General features: G+C 44.2%; 1 protein-coding gene across 1 annotated transcript in view; it reads right to left on the reverse strand.

The window, feature by feature from the left end:
• The window catches only part of MAPK1 (mitogen-activated protein kinase 1), a 33,383-nt gene extending 17,941 nt beyond the window's left edge, over positions 1–15,442 (reverse strand). Inside the window, exon 1 of the mRNA XM_074554026.1 lies at positions 15,051–15,442. Within this exon, the coding sequence (XP_074410127.1) occupies positions 15,051–15,193 (143 nt within the window). The 5' untranslated portion in view covers positions 15,194–15,442. The remainder of the gene's footprint in view (positions 1–15,050) is intronic.
• Between the last annotated feature and the right edge of the window lie 3,909 nt (positions 15,443–19,351).

Raw genomic sequence — 19,351 nt, forward strand, 5'->3', positions numbered from 1 at the left:
CCACATCCTGTGTCCAGACCCACAAGCAAGAGCAGTTGTCACAATCTTTCATGCCTCCCTCAATCTACACTGTCAGCACCTCCACAACAGACATGGAAGAACAAAAGGGATGGAGAATTTGTGACACCTTTCCAAGGGCAATTCCAAAGGTAGGCAGAGTTTGAGGAAAGCTGTACCAGGTACACAGATGGGGTGGGAGCAGGCAGCAGCACAGTGGGGATCCCAGTGACTGAGCCATGGTGAGGAACTCTCTGCCTCCTCCATCTCCATGGCTCCTTCCAGGAGCCCAGAACTCCATTCCCAGCTACACCAACAAACAGGCTCAACAAACAGCATCTCTGTTCAACATGCCCATGCATTCATGAAGAGTATCACAGCCTGAGCCTAACTGAAAGTCTCAGTAAAAGCCGAGACTTGATTTTCTAAATATCATACCTGATTTTCTAAATTCTGGACTATGAATCCTAACAAGTTTTAGTATGTTTTCTATGGTCTTGTTCATAAAAATGACAAAGCATCTCATTATCAGAACCTCTACTGTATAAGTATATGTTAATTTAATTAATTAAAATTTAGATGTGTTTGTATGATTCTTGTCCCTACTCAGGCCTGCTACTGAATTATTAGGAAATTAAAAAATAATCAAGCCTACATTCCATACATTTCTGTTAGCCTCAACTATTTAATATAAAAAAAGAACCATACTAGCTGAGGAGGCTTTACATCCTACCAGTTTCCTACAATTGAGTCCCAGAACTTTCTTTGATACACTTTGAATTTGCCTTTCTGTGCTGAGATGTCCAGGTGCCTGGTGACCAGGTAAAGCAGAATAACATGCAAAAATCCAATTAAAAAAGGAGAACTTAGAGGAATTCAAATACCTGACCACATCAAGGCTCTTTGACAACTCAGCAGAACTATGGTGTAACAGGGTGTTTTTGAGATGGTACTGTCATCACTGGATGCAAAACTGTTTAAAATTTCTCACTTTCATTATTCAAATGGGCATATAATTCAGTCAATTAGGGTCATCAGGAAGATCTTCATACAGTACATGCAGTTACATCTGTAACTGTAACATCATTTTTGCAGTTTTCCCACTCAATCCCTTTGACCTGCCTGCATCCCCAACCCTGACCTGCACCATTTATTTGCCTCTAGAAACACTGAACTCAAATGCTCCGTGGGGAGCTTTGAAATGCCACATGCTGAGCAAGTGTTCATTACAACTGTTGCTGCTGCATATGTATAGATAACACATTAGCAGTTCCTCAGTCCCGAAATAGATAATAACCAAGTGCTGTAAGTGGAACTTGGCATCGCCTCCAAGAGCACTTGGGCTCCAGTAATTTTCTTAGCTCATCACCTGTGGTGTTTACAATAGACCAGTGAGGTCTGTCACAGGCAGAAAACAAAACCAGAAATAACTCTGTAGCAGGAACAACCTGGATTTGGGAAAGAAATGAAAGAATCCTATGGGCCATTTCATCATTATAAACAAACCTCCTGCCTCCTCCTCTGTACTGACCTGAGCATTTTTTCTGCCACAATGCAGAATCTTACTTCCTTTCAAAGGACTGGACAACAGCAGCTATGCAGAGTACAAAAAGGCAAAATGCCAATATTTACCCATTGATGCTGCTTAAATAAAAGCTCCCAGTCTCTTAAAATATTTGATAAATTAGTTAATGCTTTGCAAGGGTTGCTTATTGATGGAAAATACGTTATCTTTCCTTGTACAGATTAAATGAACATGATTTCATCAATTAAACATACCAAGATTTCCTCTCTTGTAGTGTTTCACCTACAGGCCTAAGCATTGCTTAGCAAAAGGTTTATGCTGTCATAAATGATGGCTAATGAAAAGGATGGCTAATTTTGCTTTCTGATGGTTCAACTATAATACACCTGGTTGACTGAGGAAAAAAGCTGCATATCTGGAATCAAGATGCAATCAATTTCCAGGGTACCTTCTCCATACAGTCATCTCTTGCACAGCTAAGCTTCCATTGCCTCAGCTGAGGGGAGCACAACTGAAATGTTATCCAGTTGAAAAATTAAAAGGGACACTGGATTTATTTCTGATGTCACATTTTTTGAAATATAAGCCTTTCTGTAAGTTGATTAAACATCCAAGAGATTATCTCAACTTCTATGAGCAAGAAGCTAATCATACAAGCAGTCACGTACACTTGCTGGTGCATAATATTTTAAATGTCATGCATAATGCAGGTACACTGAGCATCTGTATTACCTAGTTAACACCATTTCACATTCTCAGCCACAGCCCTTAAAGCACATATTGCTTAAGTAAACTCTGTGACCCTTCAAAACTGCTTTCTCGATTTGACACGTGCTATAGGAAAGTGTCAAAGCTGCACAGGAGGCTGAACTTTAGTGGAACTGGAGTGTCAGGCTACAGCCAGAGCCCTCCCATGAAGCCCTATGGAAATAAGTGACTGACGATGCAGGAAACCCCTTCAGCTCCCAGAGCTGGGTCCTTTGTAGGGCAGACTGAGCCACTCCCAAGCGTTCCCTCCATCCCACGGTTCACTGCCTGCTGCCAGCAGCAGATTGACACACTCGTCCCAGAGCTCTGCTGCAGAAATGTGCTGCTCGGAGTGTGCAAACAAAACCGCCCTGAAGGAGCAATGCAGGCCCCGGTGCACGGCTCGTCCCCGCGGGCTGCAGCCGCAATTACCGAGCTCATGTGCAACTCCGATCGCCCGTGCTCCCCCTGCAGTCCGACCGGGATCAGCTCCACAGCATATCCTAAATTTAGATTATTTGCATTCTGGCAGCGCTGTCCCAGTGTGCACAGTGTAACCTCTTTGTCTGGGCTGACAGCTTCTACTAAACCAAACAACAGCTGGTTATATTTGCAACGAAGCAGTTAACTGGGACATCTGAAGTCAGCAATACTTTCTATTATCTTGACTTTTTTCCCAGAGAAGAAAAAAATCTGTAAAGTGGGAATAACAGGTCTCTTATTAAGAACTCTTGGAGTGCCAGTTTATTGCTTTTAGCTTCTAATCGTTAAGCACATGTACTGATCATCACCCACAGAACTATCCCATTATGATGAATCTAGACACCAACACTTTCAATATTTAGAAGGGAGGATTTATTTCCACCCCAATCATGTGCAGTCTCACAAGCTGAAGCAACCATTGAACTGTGAGTGCTATTTATCTGTAATGTGATAAATTTAAATATAGATTTTGCAACTGCCCAACTGTTGTAGCCACAACATTATTCCTATTTCAAGCACCTGCAATGGCACCGTTATTTAGATACTTTTGCAACATCACGTGAAAATCAATACAAGTCCCAGCAGCAGAGTTTATCATTCCCGATTTTAAGTATCTTGTAAATACATAACAAAGTTTTGACTAAGTAAAACAAAATAAACAAATGAGCATTTATAACCCAAGAAGTTGCACCACATAACTTCTAAAGCCAGTTTTTATCCTTCTGCTGTCTGGTACCAACTTCCTTTTTAAGCAGAAGCGCAGGGCGGGGCTGCTTCCAGGAGCAGTGACCAGAGCGGCCCCGCGGCCCCGAGCCCACAGCGCGGCCCGGGCCGCAATGCCCGAACTGCGGGCAAGGGAAGGGCAAGGGAAGCTCTCCCCAGGCACGTGTGGCCCAGGGCCAAGCTCAGCCCCTCCTGCCCACAATGCCGGCCGCACGTTCCTCGCCCATTGCTGTTCCCCGCGTGTTTCACCGGGGCAGAGCTGAACAAGTGAGAGCACGCTGCGGGAGCGGAGCCAGCCCCGGCAGTGCCTGCGTCCCACACGGGGCTGGTCCTGCACACCACAACAACTCCCTGCTCCTTCCCCCACCGGGGATGTTCTCCCAACATTTCCAGGATTATTCACCTCGTGCCTGTTTTACAGGCTGCTCTCAGCACACACACAAAATGCACAATGCTACCGGCAAACATCCTAATTACAACTCTAAATAAAAGACTGATTTGAAGTTTAAAAGGGATTTTTTTTTATCAGTAGCTTTGTGTTGCTGTGGAAACATGATTCCAAGGGCATATCCAGAGATAAGAATCTTTGTGAAATATTGGGTAATTCGGCTTACCCACAGAATAGGGAAGGCAAAAATAATTCCCAGCAAGCAAGCTGATCTACAGAGATCTTTAATTTTTTCATTCAGTCCACATTTAGCTCAATCATGGACATTTCCACAACACGCTGACATTTATCAAGTTACAATGCAAATAGCTTAAACTTATTTTTAAGACTCCTGTAAATACAATAATGCAATATCATGACACAGTAACAACCACCCTAACAGACTGTTCGCTACAATTGTTGGGGATGGGGAAGGTGATTGCAAAAGTGCAGATTTGCAGAGGGTTTTGGGTATTTTGTTTGGAGCTGTTTTTTTAATAATCAGATGTTAACCTTTGCAGATTCTTCAGAATAATTACTTTCTTCTTCTACATGATTGAACCACAGAGAGCAGCTACAGTGTACAACTTTTTTAATAAAGAGAAAAGACTGGAAAAAGGACAAAAATAGTCAAAGACTATTTGAGGACACTGAGTAATGTGTCATTTTTACATTGTTGAATGTATTTTTTGTAGCCAACTGTAAACACCTACGTTTACTAGAAATATTTGTTACTGTCCTCCATTTATTCATAATATTTTGAAGACAAGTGTATTATTCATTAGACTTTTTATTAGCACTAATTTACAAAATCAGCACCTGGTTTTAGAAGGAACAAGTGCCTACTTATATTGGGATATATTTGCCATGTTTCAAGAAACCTATTTATAAAAAGACAACCCATGTCACAGTTTCATTTTGAATTCTCAGCTTTCTCTAGAAGAGGTTCTCAATAACAAAGCATTTCTCAGGTTTGTCAGCTGAGAATTCAGGAAATAAACTACAGAAACAGGGGCATCTTAAAACACTTCTACTTTCCTCCATTAAACATTTAATTTTACAGACTAACCCCTGCCATGGAGGAAAGTCAGCAATCCATGAAAATGGAGGTATCTCACTATTACATTCTTTAAAAAACAACAAACAAATAAAAAACCAACAAGGGAGAAAGGAAATATGATTTCTGAATCAGTGCCCTTTATTGTATCAGAGGTTCATAGCACGGACTGGAGCTGCAGCCCCCACTGTGCTTTCAGTGAACCTCTGAGGCTTTCTGGGTCAAACTGGACCAGCACTGCCTCCCCTCTGCCCCTGCTGCTTCAGGCACCTTCCTTTCAACAATCCAAACCTATTCTGACAGCAAAGCTTCCTGCTGCAATTACGCCAACTCCTTCCTCCCATGACAAAGGTGAATAATTACTCTGAAGTGATTTTACTCAGATCTGATCTACTGCAGGTTTCTGCCCTTCGCACCATAAATTCTTAAGGCACCTTCATAACTTCCTAAGATTTGCTTTCATTTCATTTCATGGTACCTGCTCAAATGAATCTAATTAGCACTGGTGAGACACTGGCACAGGTTCCCCAGAGCAGCTGTGGGTGCCCCATCCCCGCAGGTGTCCCAGACCAGGCTGGAGAGGGCTTGGAGCATCCTGGAAGGTGTCCCTGCAGGGGCTGCCTCTACTTCATCCTTAAGGTCCCTTCCAACTCAAACCATTCTAGGCTCTAATAGGTTACAAAGACACAATTTTATTTTTCAGAATTTGAAAAGTAGTATTTGATGGATCCTTGCAAAAAATTAAATTTCAAGCTACTTACTATGCACATAATAATTACTTAATAGTATAATTCCTTAGTCACTCCTAGGATTTTGAAAACGAACAGCTAGTCATGCAAAATGGAGTCTGTTAAATTAATTACTTTTGCCAGAAGCTCAGTCAATTCATAATCCTGGGTGTGGCAGACCAGATGATTTGTGTTTTGTTAGCACCTACTAAACAGAACCATGAAGAGCAGCAGTTCTAGAACTACACCTCAATACTGGCATTAGAAAAATACTGGCTATTTCACCCAAGGTTCTGTATTGTTTGGGTAAAGATGTAATTTAATTTTATGGTGCTTTGATTAATCTTAGTTGTTTGGAAAAAAATCAATTCTCTCACTCTCTTCTAGCATGTATTTTTCTTTCTATACCTTTAGCTGTACAACACTGACTTCAAACCACCACATATGCCTACTCTGTTTTTTGCCACTTCAAGTTGGTCTTCAGAAAATAGAAAGCTCTTACATCTCACTTTATCTACTTCTTCCCTTCCCACTTCCCTTCCTTATTTTAGAGGTTTACTGGTTCTCCACTGCCAGTATTTCCTTTGATAGCACTGATGCCAAATTTAACAAACTTCACTACGTTTAAAGGCCCCTTGGCATCTGTGAAATAAATTAATTCCAAAGGCACCAACTGCTTTCGATAAAATACCACAATATTAAATAGCACTATTTTTCTCCTCTGTATATAAATTCCTGTGGGAATGAATTTTGGGCTAAAATTGTAAGAGCTCAGCAACATGAGCCAACCTAAGGTCTCAGTGAATTCAAAGGAGGGGCTGTGGTTCATCTTCCCTTTTATGCCTCACATCCCTGCCCTTTCTCACTTTTTTTGCTGGAGCAGTGCCTTTGTGTCAGTTCAGAGAACTAAAGCAGCTCCAAGTTGAAGCAGGAACAGAAGAAGCTTTTACCTGCACAGTCCTATTCCCTTCCTGTGTCAGCACCAGCACTCACAGGGCTTTGTGTCCATCATTTCAATTTTATTTTTTTATGAAGTCACTCTTCAGCTACACCAGCTTTCCAACACAGCAAATGCTCCAGCTGTGCAGGCCCCAGAGGAGGGAGTGACAGAGCAGAAGCATGGAGGGTAAAGCTGCCCCTGCAGCAGCAGCACAGCCCCAGATCAGCACAGCTCAGCCCCGCAAGGCTCAGCCTCCACACAGCCCTGGATGAGGTGCCCAACTCCTGCCCTGTGCTTAAGGCTCCTCAAGGGGCAGCAAAAATCCACCAGGACAGCAAAGGACAGGTCAGCAACATCATCACTGTTACTCCAGAGCCTGGAAAACAACTACCATATCCCCAAGCAGCAAAGCAGGAATCATAACTGTGTGCAGGAAACACTTCCCCTTTCCTAGAGAGAAGGCAGAGCACTACCAGAGAGCTGTGAGTGGTGATAGGATTAACACATCCTCCAGTGTGGTTTAGTCTTTTGTCTGCTAAGGTTCTAATTTGACTTATATCCCAGATACTCCTCCTAAAATCAGCTTATTTAATTGATTCCACACCACATAAATCTTCAGAAGAGATAGTTCACAGTATTTCATTCCAACAGAAAACAGAACAAAATCATCCATGCACATTCAAAAGCAGATTTTTCTAAACCTGATGTAGAAACATCAGCGCAAAATGAAAACTATCCCAAAGCTCTGATGAAAACAAGGTCACTGCCACTGTCCACTCTGCCATGGTTGGTTCAGTATTTCCCTTGCAAACCAAACCAACCAAACCACGAGCACTGAGTGTGCATCTCACCACTATCAGCAGTTACTTCCCTTTGTGTAAGATTACAAGGCACTTTCTGCATGTTTTTCCATGTTTCTAAAGAGACATGGCAACAGCAAACCCTCAGCATATTCACAGCTTGGTGGTTTGTTCAGAGGAGGTATCAGCACTAAGACATGTTGGCTCCAGTAGTTGAAAGGAAGCTATTTCACAATTAAGAAACACTCAAAAAAATCCAATATGAAAGTCAACCTGAATGTCATTTGGGATATTTTGCAACATCCAAATCCCAATAAAACTGGGCAAATTCCGGACTGAAGCATTTTGGGGAGTATTGATTTGGAGTGCTCAAATGACCTGAAATTTTACTCAGGACACATCAGCAATATTTGGTGAAGCAATCTGCCTCCTTCTGAAGAAGCAAGAAGTGAAGTACTGCAGTGGCAGCTGCAAACGTTAAGAAAAACTGCAAAATGAAGTAATTGCACATTATAAACTGCAGCCTAATTGCGAGCTGCTCGTACTTAAAACATACCCACAACACAGACCAATTACTTTCCACCATGTAACAAAAACTCTCATTTGCATCCTAATCACCACAGAGTATTTCAGTATTTTATGAAAATTCTTTTAAAATACAAAAGAAGGACTTCCAGGAGAAGAGATTTTCTCTTGGGGAGCTTAGGTGGTTGTGATTTTGGGTACTGCAAACAGATGGACAGTAAAAGCATGTGCACAAACAACTCTGCTAAAACTGGACTGCCATGAAGATTCTGCCCAAATCTAACAGAAAAATATTCCTGCTCCAGCCTTTCTCCGAGACAGACACGCACAGAGCAGAATTGCACGCAGCAGTGCGAGGGGCACGGCCCAAGGCCGGGCAGCCGGGAGGAGCCGGGGCTGTCCCTGCTCCGGAACGGGTGGGGACGGGAATGCTGTGAAACAGAAACCAACTCCTGCCCCCCGATGGAGCGCAGGAAACCCTGCCAAGGACCGAACGAACCAAATCAAACCACGCTAGCTGAATCAGTGACATTTAGTACAAGCTGTAATTATCTTACCCATCTACCTGCTCAAAGCTGACAATGAACTGCATTTGGTTTTTTGTGCACCGTGCGAAAAGATGAGTTTGAGAATAGCTCAAACATGTACCCAAACGTTGTACTAAAGCAAAGGAAAACAAGCTCTCTACTGAAAAGGAGATTCATCCACAAGCAAACCAGCATCTTTAATAACCATCCTGCTAACTAATAAAACACAGATTTCACACAGATAAATCACCTGAAATGAACTACACTGCTGAATTTCATATTATTACACTATTATTTTTATTTCCCTTACAACACAAAAACATAGAAGTTATATTTTTGAATACATTTATAGCTCCATACACTTCATTTGAGTGATCTGGAAATCAAAATAAAATACAACTGAAATCACTTAATAAAATGTTTCTGGGTTTGGGATTTTTTCCCAATATTATTTTGAAAGTTCCTAAAATAATTCACTTTAAGTGAAACCCTTCTCCAAATTACCAGAACAACATCCAACTTCATCCATAGCAGTGCCAGCTCCCAGTGATGAAGGCTGACCAAGGACTGGGCTGTGCTGTGTGCACACCCAGCAGGTCAAGGGACTGATTCCTGCTGTGAGGGCACATCTGGAATTCTGCATCCAGTTTTCCTCCCTTCCAGTACTGGACCAAATCCAGCAGAAAACCATTAGGATGCATAGGGAGCTGAAGGATGTGACATGAAAGAAAAAAAAATTGAAAAAAACTGGGTTTTTACAGGCAAGGAGGGGGAAAAGGGGTGGTGGTGAAAAATATCCAACTGCTCTTTTAAGTCACATAAAGGGGAATCACTGAGAACAGTGATCCAGATTCTTCTCAGAGACAAAGAGTACAAAGGACAAGAGAGGATGGTCCCAAGTTGCAGCAGGGCAAACTCTCACGTTTTTAAGGGGAAAAGTATCACTGGACAATTGGTTTAACACTAAAACCAGAAGCTGCCCATAGATGTTGTAGAATCTCCATCCCTGGAGATTTTGGAAATACTCAGTGGACATGTTGAGCAACTTGGTCTAATTTTGACATCAGCCCTGCTTTGAGTAGGAGGTTGCACTACGTGACCTCAGAAAGTCCCTTTCAACCTACATTATGCTGTGACATATTCCATAACAAGATGGCATAAAATATTTTCATTAAATACCAAATCAATCAGTTATTTTCATTTCTAGATCAGCAGCTGAAAACTGACAAAGCATCAACAGAAAAAGCATTATAAAAACCTTGGATGCTGGCGAAGTACTACTTTTCAACACAAGCTGAGCTCTACACCTACTCAATTGGTAAAGCACCAACTCTTCTCTGGGCTGCAGATCCCTACCCCTGAACAAGAAGCCACTGAACTAACAGAGCCTGGTGTCCTACAAATACACATTTCTAGTCTCAGGAGTAGCAATAAATCCATCTGTGAAACTGGGGCATGCCGTGTCTCCTCAGGGAGTCTGATTTCTCACAGGTGACCCAATACAGTCTCTTCCCCAGTGGAGCAGCACACAGGATCTCTTCACTCAAGCAAAATACCTATTTTTGTGAAACCTGCAGAATAACTTTCCATCTTTAAGACTTTTACCATCTGTCAGATTTGATGGAAGGCAGGCAACAGGTACTAGAATCCTATGTACGGGTATGGGAGATGGGCAGATGCAGCCACATACACACACTGTGAACATACAAGCCTTATTTCCTTAATAAAGCATGCTTCTAAGAAAACCCATAAGTTATCTCTGTCCCATGGGATGGATCATGCTGTGCTAGAAAAATGTGTATTTACTCATAAAATGCAAGTGTCCACGAGCTGCACTCTTCAGCTAAGGCAGCATCCCATTGCTCTGGGCTGACAGCACAAGTTCTGCCTCGTATCCTCCACGAACCTGGAAGGCAGCTCTGACACGAGCCAGGGGCTCCTGCCCGTCCCTGCTGCTCAGCCTGTGGGGGCCACTGTCTGTCCATCCCCGGGGAGAGCAGGAAAAGCAGCTCCAGCTTCTCCTCTGGGTTCCCACGGCAGGTTAGGTAAGTGCTAGAAGCTTGAGTGACTGGAGGGAAGTGCTTCCATCTGCCTTCCCCCAGAGGGAAGAAGCTGATAACCAGCCACCAATTACACTCCCTAATTCCCTGCTCTGATCCTTGCACTGGGGCGGGTTGGCTGAGTTGTATCAGCTCCCTGCTGTCTTTATCACGCAGACAGAACACGTTAATGAGCAGGAATTGACACGCAGCCCCAACCTGTGCTCCCTAAAGCGCACCCAGACAGGGCACGGACCCGGCACCGGCTCCATGGTTAAAGGCTCTGTGTCTCTCTGGAGCAAGGCAAGAGTTAACAGAGCAAACACGAACGGCCCTTCCTGATCGCTGCCGCTGAGCAGCCCACCCCAGGCACCGTGCTGACCCCCACAGAGGATGCAAAATCCACCTTTTTATGTAACTCAAAAGAAACTATTATGCAACCATCAATTCCATTCAAATTTAAGGCTTTAATATCAATATCTATGCCTTGCAGATTGTTCTATTCCTGATTTCTTTCTGCTTTTAGTTTCTTTATTAATATGCTTCTCTTCATTTTAAATTATTGATGCTCTAAAAGTAGGGCAGTTCCATGAAACAGTAGAGAGAAGTGTAACTTTAAAGAATCTACTGCCAAATGTTTTAAGTATTCTTTTCAGTATTACTTCAGCATTTAACTATTGACTACCTAAACTTCTAATATCACTCTTTCACAGCACATCCATAACACAAAGCTCTCTTTGTAACATGGCAAATTTAGAGCAAGAAATCCAAAATTTGAGCTTGCAGATTATTTTCTTCCAACTGCACTCATCTGCATTCAACTGCTTATTTATAAGCAGTTATTTGCAGCACTGATATTACTTCACATTCATAGAGGCTTGATGACAAAAAAAGCTTCCAAAAGCTAGGACAAAAATGAGAACATCCCTATCACATTCAATTCACCATTTCTTTCCAAAATGATTATTTGTTTTTCACTATCAAACTATCATCCCTGCCAAATTACCACTGACCAACTGGAGGAAGAACGAGTCACGCTGGAAATGTAAAGCTCAGCTCTATCATGTTTTTATTGCTGTTCCAGTGTGTTTGAAGTACAGCTTGTTAACAGGCTGCTTTAAAACAATTCTACTGCTAATAATAAAACCAAGCCCACATAAGGAGAGAAAGAAACAACCCCAACAACCTTTCCCAATTTGTTGTGTCTGAAAGGTGTTTCTGAAACTCTCAGACCTGGTCTAAAAGTGCATTCCATCTAACTCTGATGTTGATAACATCCTATCACTGAATGAAAGAAAAAGTCACTTAAAGAACTTTGCCCCAATGCCCCTCAAAAGAACTAACAATGCTTAAGTGAAAGCAGAGAGGAAGAAGGCAACACAACATTTACATATATTTGGATAAATGAAGTCAGAGTAACAAACATGACTGTGTGACTAAGTAATTGCTCAAAGAATGTCCTGCAGCCCTAGGAAGTGCTGAGGATTTTGGCTCAAACTGTGCTCTGTGCTCAGCCCTTAGTTTCACACACAGAATGACCAAAACAAAAACGGGTTAGAAAAGGGCTCTGACAGGGATCCACCCCCTGCCACTTCACCCTCTGCAACAGAAGGCAAAAGGCTGTGTCACAGGCTGGAGGGTTCTGGCAGAGTTGAACTGGAGGACATTAGGATGGGTTTGGCCTGATAATGTGCCTTTTCTGCTTACCAAGCTGAGAAAGTGCAACCACAACACAGCAGAAAATAATACACTGCTCTGCTGAGTTTATTTTTACTCAAAATCTGATTATGTAAAAAAATGACTGCACTAAGGAAAATAGTTAAATGCCTTTAAGGGTTTTCAAATCCAGATGAGAGAACATTCACGTACAGTCTCTTCAGCCAACATCTTCCTCTATTTCCTGTACTGGTATTTTATGGTGTGATCAATATTTCTCAAACATTATTCTCTCTGCTGCAAAATCAAAATGGAAGACTGACCATAACAGCACTATCCTAAGAAAACTTCATTTGCCCTTTTACTCATATAATCAAAAGAATTTTATTGTTTTCAAATCCGTAACCCAATAATGTAGAAACATAAGAATTAGGACAAAAACGAGAAAGAGAGTGAAGGATTTGAAGAGTCAAAAGACACTCGTTTGCCATGTCACAGCCTTATGCACAGTGCACTTGTAAGTAACCATCATTTCCGAAGAGCTCCACGAGCTGTGGGTCTAAAACAAAACCATCAGGGCCTGCTTTGCTTTCCTTCATTAAAGTGTACAAATTTAAATGGATTTTGCAGTTGCAGGAAACATCTCCATCTGCACACTCACAGCTTGCCCTCTACCCCACCCCTGAGGGAGAGGCTTCTGCAGATCCTCACTGCATTAGCAAGCAGAGCAAAACACGAAGCACAGAGCAGCGAAGTGCACAGCCTGCCCGGCTGGGATTGAGGCAATCACATCTCATTGCAGGCACCAGCACACGGCACAGCTGCCATGGCACTGCTGCAAGTGCATCCAGCACTGTCCTCACCAAGTACACGCTATAAACCGAGACTTTGTTCCCTGTCACTTCACACCCAAGGCACAAGAGCAATAACCAAGAGCACAAAACACATAATGTGGCTTTTTATGTTAATAATTTCATAGCAGAAAACACAGTGCCAAGTGTGTATTTCAAGTGAACTGGAAATCTGGAAATTTTGATAGTGATTTTGTACAGCATTCACAGCAGACACAAAGTATCAAAAGAAGTTTTCAAATAAAGACCAACCTTTTGGATTTGGAGTGGAGACAGTTTCAGTGTAGAAGTTTACCACACATGAATTGGAGGGGCAGAATCTGCTCACTGGCACAGAGATGCCAAAAAAGGGCATCAACGGCCATCGTGCTGCTTCTTGCAGTCCCTGATCTGTGGTGAAACATTTTAGCTTTTCCCTTTGTTTGTGAAACACAGTGTTTAACACCCCTTGGAAGTGAACTGGCCGGTCCCCAGCACACACCTCGGCAATGCTATTCCCCAGGACCTTCAAAAACCTGACTGTGAGTGCAAGCCAGTGCAGCCACTACTGAGATTATCTGCACTCATTTCCTTACCCTGGTTCAGATGATAAAATAACCATAGTAAAGTACAGCCTGTACCAGAAGCTACATCAACAAGTTTTGGACTAGATATATTGCTGTGATTTCTAACACTGAAACAATAACAAGGATATTTTTACACTGTAAACGGGGTTTCTGATTTACATTTTGAAGGTTCTTCTCACAGCAAAAAAAAAGTGAAGGCCACAACACAAAACTGAGAGAGGCTCATCTCCCAGCTAAACTCAGGCCTAGATGAAAGCTCCCTCCCTGAAACACACAATGACTTCATCGTGACAGGCCAGCACAATTCACTGACTATGTGCAAAAACCTATAGCTATAAAAATCTGTAGCGCACAGCTGAAGGCTGTGAGGTGTCCTCACTGAGAAATGCACTGCTTTACAAAAGATTCCTCATCACAGACAGAAATTAATGCTGCTAAAGCTGTCATGAAGTCACAGACTGTAAGTCGCTTTTAGTACTTCTGGTCAAAAACCATACTGAAGAAACAGAGGCAGTGTTGCAAGAAAGTTGATAAAACCGCAACAAAAAAGAGTTTTTCATCTGCATCCCTTAAGTTATTTCAGCACTACAGGTTTTTTTAACTAATGGAGGACAGAATATGAAATCTTAAGTAAGGCCACTGAGCATGCCAGGTTAATAACCCAGTCATTAGATACACAGATCACACAGCATCACCCAGCTCACGGAGACTGCTAAAAAAATCCATCTCACACTCTTAATCCAGTTAGTTCACGGTTTTTGTAGCTCGTTCACGGCGCTCTGTAAGACCGATGTTAACCACAGCAAACATACACGATCGCTTTTCAGCGAGTCTCAGACTAAGTCTTTATAATGCAATAGAATTTAGAGCTAGGACAGCTGAAGAGAACTTTCACCTGCACACGTTAACGCAGGCACTAGCCCGGCCAGCTCTGCAGCACAGCCAGCACATCCTGGGCAAAGTCAGGCAGCGGCAGCAACTCCTGCGCTCACATTCACCTTTTTTATCCCCCACGACCTCGGGCTGCTGCAGCCAGGTGAGCCCTCGCAGGGCACGGAAGGGACGCGGGGCTGCCAGCAGCATTTACCACCTTCCCCCCTTCCTGAACGTCTGCAATCGCACTACGGAGACGGAGGAAATAACGAGCGCGACCAACTCCACAGGCACAAGATTTAAAGAAAATAAACGCAGGAGCGAAACGAAACGAGACGCTCAGCTGCACCCACCGACGGAGGGATGGGGGGTGCAGGGAGGGAGAGGAAAGAAGGGTGATGCCGGAGAGACAACCCCGGGAACACGGAGCGGGAGGCAGAGCTGAGGAGAGCGAGACGGAGCTGCTCCCCCTCCCCGAGGGCAAGGGCGGGCCGGGCCCGCGGCCGGGCAGGGCGGCGGGAAGGAGGGAGGGAAGGGAGGAGGGAGTTGTCCGGGGCAAGGGCGCTGCCCCGGCGGCCGTACTCACCACACCATGCCGTAGGCCCCCTCGCCGATGTAGGAGAGGTTGGTGTAGCGCGGCCCCACGTCGAACACTTGTCCCCGCACCATCTCCGGGCCGCCGGCGCTGACGGAGCCGCCCGCAGCCCCTGCCCCCGACACCGCCGCCATGTTGTCCGTGCCGGGAACCGCGGTGCCTGCGTGCGGGGGGGCGGAGGGGGGCGAGGAGGAGGATGCGGGAGGGAGGAGAGAGGAGAAGGAGGAGGGAGGAAGAGGCGCCGCCCGCTCCGGCCGCTCCGCCGGTCTCGGCCCGTCGGCCCCGTCAGCGCCGAACCCGCCGCGGCCGCTCTGAGGAGGCGCCGCCGGCCGCGCGCGCGCGCACCGCCCGGCCCGGGAGCTGGAGGGGGGGAAGCGGGGGGGGCTGAGGGCGCGCGCGCAGGGAGCGGCGCGGGGCGGGGCCGCGAGCAGGGGGCGGGGCCAGGGGCGGGCCCGGGGACTGCGGTAACCGCAGCCGCTGGGGAGGGGGCGCGGCGGCCGTGGGTCACGTGGGGCGCGCGTTGGGTCACGTGGCCGCGCGGCGCCATTAGAGGCGTCAGGTGACGGGCGGGAAATGGAGCCGGGCCCGGCCCCAGCGCCCTCAGTGCCCCGCCGGTCTCAGGGCTCGGGCACCGTGATAAGGGCGAGTTCATCTGTGACAGTCCCCGACTTCAGCGCACAGTTTTGCAAACTCTTTTTAACATGTTGTTTTTACCTGTAATTACGGTTTCCTGTTCGCTGCTTCCCGTGTAAATGTAAATAAACTTTGTAGGGGAGGTGAAATCTCAGCTGAAGGTTTGTCACGGTTTGAGCGCTGCTTGCAACAATGCCATACCTCCTCTGTTTCTCTGCAAGGCAGAGTTTTCCTAAAATAGCTTCTCCTTGTTTGCAGGAGTCTCTGCACAAGGATCTTAACTCCACTTCTGCCTTTTTACCTGCAGTTCTCTAATGACCCTGGCAAAGAGTACTAACCCCTGGTTACTGCTGACATTTTCACTGCCACCGTCTCTGCTACTTCTCATCTGTCCCTGCCTGGACGCTGTCCCCAGCCACGTCCCTGACAATGTCTTGCTTCTCCCCGAGGTCATTTCTGGCATCCCACCTTCTTCTGGCCCTTCCTGCTTCCTCTGCCACGGCCGAGCCCTCTCAGTGTCCCGGAGCCGCTTCCAACGCTGCGATCCCCTCGTTCCCCCCGCTCCCTCCCCGGCTCTGGGCCAGCTTTGCCCAGGCTGGGGAGGGCAGTCCCGGCTCTGGCTGCACCCCCAGGTGTCCCCAAGGCTCCGGGTGCCACCCAGCCCGGGTGATGGAGGGAAAGCTGTCAGGGACGAGCACCAAAATCTAACAAACTCCCCTCTATTTAACAGGCATTCAACTCTTCAGCTAGTGCTTTTGTGTATTTGAGTGGGATAATGCTTCTGATGTATTATTTTTTATGCGTGTATAGTGGTTTTTGTTTCATGATGTGTTCTGCACTTCAGAAACACAGCGTTATTCTCAGAAATTTCAGTCAGCAGTAAATGTGAGCATTTAAGTTTTCTAAAGCCAAGTAAAGTATTATTTTAAAGGTTCCCTAAATGAAAATTTGCTTACAGTTCTGATTACATACATAAATAAATCTGTCATCAGCAAATGCAAAACAAATTATTATGGAGAATGTAGCTTAAACACAGCCTGTCATATCAAATTTAATTAAAAACTGGTGTGTATCTAGATTATTTTCTACCTTCACTGGGATGCGTCTGATCAAAAAGGAAACCAACCAGGCAGGCCAGGAAATTGTGGAAGGACTGTCAGCTCCTTTGAGCACTGTGTTCAAATATATGTCTAATCCAATTAAGCCCAAATAAGTGGTCAGAGGCTGTGGCATGCTCTCCCAACAACTCCTCCCATGGCAGAACTCAGTGCAGTATTTCAGTGAGGCTCTGCAGTTGCTGAGATAGGCAGAGCAGATGGGAGTGGTATCAATCAGTTTTCAGCCTACTTAAACACACTGCCATTACCTGCACTTAATGTTGGGTCTTTTGCCTTAACAAGGTGACATTAAAGGCTCAATTCTGGAAAGCACATAAATGTGTTTTGAGAAAATTATGAGTTCCATGATCAAAATAAAGGGCTGTGTTGGGGGAGAACAGGTGATACTAAAAATCATACCAAGTAATGAGAAGCAGAAGGAAAAAACCTTTTTATTTCAAACAAATCAAAGCAGTGCTGAGAAGAGTTTGTGTAAGCAGAAACAGGAATATTAAGGAAAAGCTAAGCCATAAGCTAAGTCAGTGTAAATACGTCATGGTTTGGACTGTCTCCATCTTCAGTCAAGTTCAGGAGTCACATGAATGAGTTCATCCTACAATCAGGATCTAGAAATTCCCTGCACTGTTGCTCGTTTCTGCTTTAACTGTTAATTCTTGTTCTGTAAATTGGTCTCTTGAAAAGGGAACATTGTACCACAAGGGCCCTGGGATCAGCAGTGCTGGGTCAGGCTGAGGACAAACACCATGGAACTGCCCTATGGTGCCCCTCCATAGTGGTGGTGGGAGGCATCTCAGATCTTTGTGCTGATTTAAAACTGAAGCCACATCTCCTAAAATCATCATAATTATACCGGTTGTGTGATTTGTGTGGGACATTGCAGCCATGGCTTTCCTGGTAGCTGCTGTACCAGTATGTCAGCATGAACCTGAAGCTCCCATCATCCCAACCAAGCACAGGCATTAGGTACAAACAGTTTTACCAGAATTGTTTCAAAAGACCTCAAGCCTTTGTGCGGGGGTGATGAGAGAGAGAAATAAGACATGTTAAAATGTTTTATAAAGATATATTTTAACTTGTAAGGCACTCAGGAACCATGGTGATGGTTCCTGAAATTGCTTAAATATGAGCTCTGATCCACAGGGAACTATCCTAAGATTCAGAAAGAGCGTCAGCTGGTAATAACTTGTAGTCAGTACCTACCTGGGCTTGACTGAACAGGTGACACACATCAGAAATCCCTTGAGACTGATCTTCATGTGAATGTTGATCACTGCTTTGGCAGCATAAAGTGACCTTAATAAAAATGAGGCTCTTGCTGTAAGCTTGCACTGCTGGGAGGTTAAAAACAATCTCTCATCCAAATGGCTGGGCACTTAGTGCCAGAACAAATTTACTTTTCCCCCCAGTATTTCCTTTTTTTCCACATTCTGATGGACTTTGCATGGAGCTTACTGTGGCTTAGATACCATGGAGTTAAGATGAGAAAACAGATTGCTGTGGTTGTTCTGTGCATGCCAAGGGGAGCACAAAAGATTATTAATTGCAGAATGATTCTGACAGTAACAGCCTTGATCCTTCACTGGGTATCATTCTGTCACTGTCAGAACCTGTCACTGTTGTAGGAGATGTCTTGTATTATCCATCATGTTCTGGTTGGTTTTGCTGTTCACAAATATGGTTTGAAAACACAGTTGCAATTTCAAGTCATTTTTATGTTCCTTAGTTTTAAACAAGTAGTTTACAATCATACTCTAAATATTTTTAAAGGGATCCATTTTACAGCAACCTTAAAAGCTTACCATATAAATCTAGCTATTTTAATTAATATACTGACATTTTGTTGCTGTCTATATAAAATTAAGTTGCCTTTATTTTTCAACTGCAGTAGTAGCAGTATTCAGGCACTGTCCTGCAGTTCAGTAATGGAAATTTCCCAGCCTCAAAGCACACTCTGTCTCAGTCAGCTGCAATAAAACTCTGAGTGATTTCAATATTGTTGTGTGCCTTACTTGTCCTCGGTTATCTGGAGCTTGTATCTTTTGAAAACCAGCAACTCCTCATGAGCTTGCTTCATCTTGCCCAAGACTTAAAATTCAGTAAACAAGCTGGGGATGATAAGAGAATTGAATCACCAGATAAAAAGTTAATTTACAGGACTGACAAAATGAAACATACACATATTAAGTATTTACACATCATATTACAGCAACTTGTGAGTCTTCACTGAGGTCCTGCTTCCATGACCCCTGTTTTCTTGTGCTGAAGCCTTATGCACTGGAAGGCTATTAAGTACTTACAGGAAGATTTGGCTAGTACATAATATCAGTCTCTTGATCTCTGCATTTCTGGTATCACTGATTGCTAATTTAAAAAAAAAAAAAGGAGATAAAATTATTACATAACCTCAGAAGTCTAATAATTTACAAATACTAGAACATGCAGTGTGTTTCCCCCACACTTATTCTTGGTTCAGCTGTAGGCAGGACAAGTGATGCCTCCAGCAGAGGCAGAAGTCAAAGCATGTAGAAACAGGATTATTAG

The sequence above is a fragment of the Zonotrichia albicollis genome, chromosome 18 (assembly GCF_047830755.1).
Source record: "Zonotrichia albicollis isolate bZonAlb1 chromosome 18, bZonAlb1.hap1, whole genome shotgun sequence".
NCBI lineage: Eukaryota > Metazoa > Chordata > Aves > Passeriformes > Passerellidae > Zonotrichia > Zonotrichia albicollis.